We start from the raw sequence: 7,500 nt of genomic DNA on the forward strand, positions 1-7,500 counted from the left end.
TTACATGTGAATGTGTGTGTGTATGTGCACATGCATGTGTGTGGTGTTCTCGTGTGTTCCGTGTGTGTGTGGGTGTGTGTGTGTGTGTGTGTGTGTGTGTGTGTGTGTGTGTTTGGCGTGACTCCATCAATAAGCAGTGAAACCCCGGAGTTTCAATTAGACGGAGGAGCCTTGCTGGGGGTGAGGGATAGAAGTCAAAGCCGTACACGGTGCCTTCTCTAACCAACAAGAGCACCCTGCAAGCATGCAGATAAGAGTGAAACCAATGCCGTGCCCTGAACACCAGCACCCCCCACACACACTGCATGACAGCTAACGCGCATCCCACTCGCACACTTTCGGGAATCAACTTCATTCACGGAGATGGATTTCAGAGGACATTTTGAGATGTGGGTCCCCACAGATCTGTGTTCTCCCTTTCTCTCGCTCTCTCTCTCTCGGTCTCTCTGCCCCCTCTCTCTCATTCTCTCTCTCTCTCTCTCTCTCTGTGAAAGAAAGATAGCGTCTTCAATCCCTTGTCCCTCAGCCTCGGTCCTAGACGGGTGTTCAGGCTAAATCCAGCGCTCTTAGCTCTCTCTGCTGTGTACCCAGAACAGAATCTGTGAAGCAGGGGAATCCTTGCAGGAATAAACGCATTCCATGGAGCAAGCACGCTCCAACGTCTCTGCCATCACACCTTTAGCTGTCATTATAATAATAATGTCTTGCGAGCTAAGGGTGGGATAGTGGTGGAGGGGGGGGGGGGCGGTGTCCAGTGAGCTGAGGGTGGGATCGTGGTGGAGCAGGGCCGGGGTTGGGGGTCGAGGTCTCCAGTGAGCTCAGGGTTCGGTGGGGCTGGAGCAGGGCCGGGGGTGGGGGTCGAGGTCTCCAGTGAGCTCAGGGTTCGGTGGGGCTGGAGCAGGGCCGGGGGTGGGGGTCGAGGTCTCCAGTGAGCTCAGGGTTCGGTGGGGCTGGAGCAGGGCCGGGGGTGGGGGTCGAGGTCTCCAGTGAGCTCAGGGTTCGGTGGGGCTGGAGCAGGGCCGGGGGTTGGGGTTGAGGTCTCCAGTGAGCTCAGGGTGGGGTAGTGATGGTGGAGGGGTGGGGGTCTGACTCTACAGAGGGGAGCGGGGTAATCATGGGCAATTCATCACTCTGCCACGCGAGCAGGCAGGGGTAAACAGCGCAGAGGGGAAGCAGCAGGGAGGCATGGCAGCGTTTCACAGACGGGCTTCCTCCTCCGTGGTGTGTTTGGTTTATTCCGTAACGCTTCTTTCATGTTTTAAAGCTCTTGTCTTAAGAGACTTGTCTTCTCTTATGAGACTTACGAGAGACAGGAATAGAAATAAATAAAACAAGAGATTTTCTGTGTGTGTTGTATTATTCTGCTTCAGTGTCAGGGCCCAGAAGAGCACGAACAACTGGCACAACTGGAGATGAGAACGGAGTCGTGTTAGTTTAAAACTGCAGTCGTGCTGGTTTGAAACTGGTTTATGTTGTAAAAGTCAAATAAAAAACCTACGCTTCTTAAAATACAGGTGTATCTGATAGTTGCATTGTTTGTGCAAATCTCTCCAACTCATGATATAAAGTTATATAAAGATATAAAGGGGCGAGGTATTTTCCTTTGCCAATATGCGACGCCATAAAGTGCCATGTTGTTATGCTAGGCTAACATGCTACTCCATAAAGTGACATTTTATTCTGCTATGCTTATATGCTACGCCATAAAGAACCGTGTTATTGTGCTATGCTACCACGATAAGCCATAATGTGCGATGTGATTATGCTACGCTAACTGGCTACGCCATAAAGTGCCATGTCATTGTGCTAAGCTAACGTGCCACGCTAACTGCTGGAGGTTTCCACTGCCACCAGCCTCCCCCCCGGTGCAGAACCAGCTGTGCCAGGGGCCCGTCCCCAGCCGCTCCCAGCTGTGCCACCTCCCCTGCCCCACCGAGTGCCAGGTGTCCCCCTGGGGGGCGTGGGGACCCTGCACCTTCGAGAACTGTGACGACCGGGCGGGGAAAAAAGGTACGGGAAGGTAGCGGCCATCGAATGGCACGCACAAGACGTGTGTTTGTATGTGTATGTGTGTGTGTCTGTTTGTGTGTGTGTCTGTTTGTGTGTGAATGTATCTATGTGCGTGTGTGTGTGTGTGTGTGTGTGTGTGTGTGTGTGTGTGTGTGTGTGTGTGTGTGTGTGTGTGTGTGTGTGTGTGTGTGGTGTGCGTCTGCATGTGTGTGTGGGGGGGTGTTTGTGTATACATCTGTATGTGCATTTGTGTCTCTGTTTGTGTGTGTGTGCCTTTATTAATATTTGGATGCTATAGTGTTGTAGTATTGGTCATTCCAAATAAATGAATCAATGTCTGTTTGTGTGTGTGTGTGAGACGGCTGTTGAGGCAGCGTTTAAAAAATGTGGCTGAATATCATTCATCTCACTGCATCATGTAGGAACCTATCCAGTGTATGGCAGTGACTTCCTCCTTAACACAAAAGAGTAGAAAGATGAGAGAATGCTGGTTTTGCATGTTGCTGTCAAACTATTCCACTTTTATGGAAAGGTCTCTATTTTCCCTTGAGTGACTACGATTCTGCCTTTCTCTGTGTCTTACTCCCTGTCCCTGGCGTTCGCATGATGGCTTCATCAGAAACAGGGAACCAGCATTAAAACATTAAATAGATGAATGCCATTTATCTGACGCTTTTACCAAAAGTGACTTACAATAACTACATTTGTAAGAAGAAGGAGAAACAACAATATATCGCTGTCGCTACAGTAAGTTTGTTCATAGAACCAAGTGCCAACAAATCACTAGGTTAACCCATTCCCCGTACACAACAAATATAGCTAGGATAAGATGCTACATGATGCTAAGTTCTAATTTTAAGTGCAAGGACGTACAACATACAATAAGTGCGTACATTAAGTGCCAAGACGCACAACATACAATAAGGGCATAAGAATGCTGGGGGGATTGGGGGGGGGTATATTTTGCACTCCCGTGCAAAATATACCCCCCCTGTATATTTTGCACTCCCGTGCAAAATATACAGAGCACGGCTGAACTGTGAAGCTACCTTCACATTAGCCTCTGAAATGTGCCTTGTAATTCCCCTTGTTTTTATGAGCTTAATTAATAGAACTGGAGAACTAGGGAGATAAACAAGTTGCAAGGTCAACAAACTTCCAGAGAAGAAGGAGGTTTATCTGACGCTTAATTAGTTATGTTAATTATCGGAATGTCCTCGTTTTGACTTACGTAATTGAAAGACTCAATTGATTGCGTTTCACATTGTATTATTTTACGAGTACGGTATACAAAGTCTTCCTACTGAAACATCATCTATTTTAGTATGTGGTTGTGTCTACTATCATAGAGAGTCCATTATCTCTCTCATTGCTGAAAGGCATCTTTGTGAATATTATTTTAAATCAGCATAAACTGAATCACAGCAACATTCAGGTTCATTGGGGAGATTTTACATTCCGCTGCTCTGTATGTAATCTACAAAGTTCCCCAGCACTATCAGATGCATCTCACCTGACCCCATCCGATTGACCCCACTTGGGGTCGCCTGATAGGGTGGCGTGGGAGCTGGTTGAAGTATAAGATGGTTATTGATGTGTAAGAATGATCGCATTTGAATCACACCCATGAGCGAATACAAACACGAATATCTCACCAGTGCTGTGCGATTTGAATACATTCACCAAAACATCGCTACAGCCAATCTCTTTATCCTGCATTTACATTTAGATTTTTATATTTATACGTAGATTGGTACTGCATCGCATCCCCTTCTCAAACTTTCTCAAGAACTCGGTTGGAACCACTGAATAGAGTTGTTCCGATACCGATACCAGTATCGGAAATTCCTCAGATTCTGGCAGAGAACAACACAAACACTACGGTATTACGCTGCGTTTGGAAACGGTCAGGTGGGGAGTCGGAACGGGAAACAACTTATCTCCGACCTAAATGCGTTCGAGCTACCAAGTTGGAAACACATGAATGCTCACACTTAACTAGAAGAACACAAATCTATTATTATAATTATAGATTAGAAATGTAAATGATGTAGTTCTGAAACTAAAATTGCAGACAGTAATTGAACTGATTATACATTGCTGTCATCACAAGAGAAGTCAAAGTATAAAGTCAAAGTAAGCTTTATGTCAATAACCCCACATGTAGACATACAAAGCAATCGAGAAGACATTTCTCACTATCCCACAGTGAACAGACAAGACAAGACAAAAGATAAGACAAGACATTTCTAACAGTAAAAGTAAACATTGAAGTGCACAACAGAAGGACATTTACTAAAATTATGAGGCAGCGGTAAATTAAATGTGGCTGATTATCATTCATCTCACTGCATTTTGTAAGAACCTATCCAGTCTACTGTACCGACTTCCTCCAAAATACAAAAGAGTAGGAAGATGAGGGAACGGATGTTTTGCATGTTGCTGTCAAACTACTCCACTTTTATGGGAAGGTTTATATTTTCCGTTGAGTGAAGCCTTCAATAAGAACAAGTGCTATTATTAGTTACAATGCTAGATGATGCATCGTTATATCCTCTGTATCGGCCAATACTCAGTTCAGTTCATCACTCAAGTTCAGGAATCTGAATCGGTATCGGGAAGGAAGACAATGGTATCGTAACATCTCTGGGTGCGGGACTGGTGCCGGATCTCAGTGCTGCGTTCCAGTGGCCTGACGCCGGTGTCTCTGTGTCCTCTCTACTGTCACCCCAGGCTTCAAGATACGGAGGAGACGGGTCAGCAACGCGCCCACCGGGGGTCCGGGGAGCTGCCCCCACCTCCTGGAGGTGGTCCCCTGTGAAGACCCCCGCTGTCACGACTGGCGCCTGGTCAGCCTGGACCGCTGTCGCCCTGACGACGGCAAGCCCTGCGGCCCGGGAACGCAGACCCCGCAGATCCAGTGTGTGAACAGTAGCGGTGAGAGAAACACAGAGTCTACACAAACTGTTATGAGTCATGTCTGATTTTATAATGAGGATAATAATACTTTATAATGACGCATTGATGTAGCACTTTTCACAGCAGACTAAGAGATTCACACAGTGAGTGTGTGTGTGTGTGTGTGGGTGTGTGTGTGTGTGTGTGTGTGTGTCTGTGTATGTGTGTGTCTGTGTATGTGTGTGTGTGTGTGTGTGTGTGTGTGTGTGTGTTTGTGTGTTTTGTGTGTGTGTGGGTGTGTGTGTGTGTGTGTGTCTGTGTGTTTAGCACCCACGGGATGGGTGATGCACGGCGGCCAGTTTTCCCCCAGTTTGCCCACCGCACACGCTAGCTGGCACAGACACAATGAAACAATCCCCTTATGAGCCGGGGGATGTCTGGGTTGCCATGTTGGCACTAGACCCAGGTGGGGGATCATTTAGCTTGGACCGGGGGCAGCAGCCCTACTCTGGAGTGCATTATGGGATGTCCAATAGAATCCAGGACCTCTATCCTTTCATCTGTAAGACGATTGAGACGTCCCACGTCTGGTCCGAGTGAGACCAGCCAAAAGCTACCGGCCCGGTTCTAAGAATAGAATTGGTTCCCGTGCCATTAAAGCTTAGTCCTGATCACAGCGACCCGGGTTCGATTCCTGCCCGTGGTCCTTTGCTGCATGTCCTCCCCTCCATCTCCCATACCGTCTATCTCACTCTATAATAAAGTAAAAAAATGCAAAAAAAAAAAAAGACTACATTTTGAACCAACTTCTGAGATCCACTTTGACAGGACTGCCTTCACCTCAACGCCTGTACAAAAACGGATTCACTGAATTAATTAACAGCATTATGAATTCATGTTTTGGGTCCATCTAATTATCGGGTTGTGATTAGCTGTCCTGTTCCTATTGTGGAGTTTCAGTTCAACACTTCCTCTCCTTGACAGTTGGGCTTGATACATGGGGCCGCTAGCCACCATCCATTCTGGTGCGCTGCAACAGATAACACAGGCCGGGGACATCAATTCTCTCTTTAGGACTCAACTCAACTGTAAATTCTCTTTGGTTTGCGGAAAATATGACTTTCCGTATGGGTTCAGTCCTCCGGTAGCCAGGGTTCTTCACGGGAGGATCGTATAAATACCCTGAGCTCTGTCTGAAGCCAACCTGCCCCATTCATCAACGCACTTCCCCCAGACGCCGGGCAATCCATTTCTTTCAAAGTGGAGATAGAAATGGTAAACACACCCACACACGCACATAGAAACACACACACACACACACACACACACACACACACACACACACACACACACACAAATGCACAGATAAAGCAATACTTAGAGAGAGTGTGCCAAAGAAAGAAGGGAGTGAGCAGAAGGGAGAACACAGAGACAGAAACGCACTGACACATGTATAATGTGTACACACACACACATGCACATACACACACACACGTATATATATATATATATATATATATATATATATATATATATATATCAGCTTTAATTGACGATACTTTTATTACGTGATCACTCAGCATGCACAGTTAAATCAAAATGAAATTAGCTAAATTGCACCACACGGCGAATCAAGTGGGCCGACCCCTCAGCCATGCGCCGCGTTTGGTCCTGTAAATCTGGGCCGTATTTCCAGGGTGTAAATCTGCAGATTAAAACCGTGGCAGCTAGGGATGCTAACTGGCTGTAGCGCCGGCAATGCTGCCATTGTTGTCTGGCCGACAGCGGCAAACAGGCCCGAGAAAAACAAGCAGCGTGACGTATTGATCTCGCTCAGTCAATGTCACTGTTTGCGGACGCTGCAAATATTCTTTCAGCGGGCGCTGTGCTTTTGACCAAACAGGCCTGTGGCCGCAGGAACCACACTGCAGCTAAATGTCCTCCGTGTGGGAGGGGGTTCGATACCTGTGGTTTACTCATGGCGGGGGGAGCTTTAACAAATACTTCTGATCTTTAGACGCCACATACACAGAAGGACAACCATGTACACACACAAAAACACAGACAAACATACGAGAAGGCCTATAACCACACACATACACACACATTCACACAAACACAAACACACAAGAATGCCCATAACCACACATATACACTCACACACATACACACATACACACAAACACACACAAGAAGGCCCATAACCACACAGATACCCACAGATACACAAATACAGACAAACACACAAAAAGGCACATAACCACACGTATACACACACATACACACAAATACAGAAGAAGGCCCATGACCACACACATATTCACACGTACAACATACACACAAACACACTGACACACAAGAAGGCCCATAACCACACAGATACACAAACGAGTACACACAGACGGAAGTGAACTCTGCTCTAAACACAAAAACAGTTCATTGAAACATTTATATTTTAAGCTGCCAAGTAGCGTGGGCGGAACCTCTTCATGTTTATTTGCTCCTGTAATTCTTTAACAAGCCACCCCAAGGTTCCGCTGCAACTGCTTCCTGGTGTGTCAATGAGCCACTCAGAAAATTAACGAGAAGGGG

The 7,500-nt window shown here is 46.7% G+C and overlaps 1 protein-coding gene across 1 annotated transcript in view; it reads left to right on the plus strand.

The window, feature by feature from the left end:
* Positions 1 to 7,500, plus strand: part of thsd7ab (thrombospondin, type I, domain containing 7Ab) — a gene marked incomplete at its 5' end in the record, with an annotated part of 101,472 nt that overhangs the window by 31,747 nt on the left and 62,225 nt on the right. Inside the window, 2 exon segments of the mRNA XM_079757153.1 lie at positions 1,855 to 2,010; positions 4,744 to 4,947. Coding sequence (XP_079613279.1) covers positions 1,855 to 2,010; positions 4,744 to 4,947 — 360 coding nt within the window.

This window comes from Pollachius pollachius (assembly GCF_949987615.1).
Source record: "Pollachius pollachius genome assembly, chromosome: 1".
Classification (NCBI taxonomy): Eukaryota; Metazoa; Chordata; class Actinopteri; order Gadiformes; family Gadidae; genus Pollachius; species Pollachius pollachius.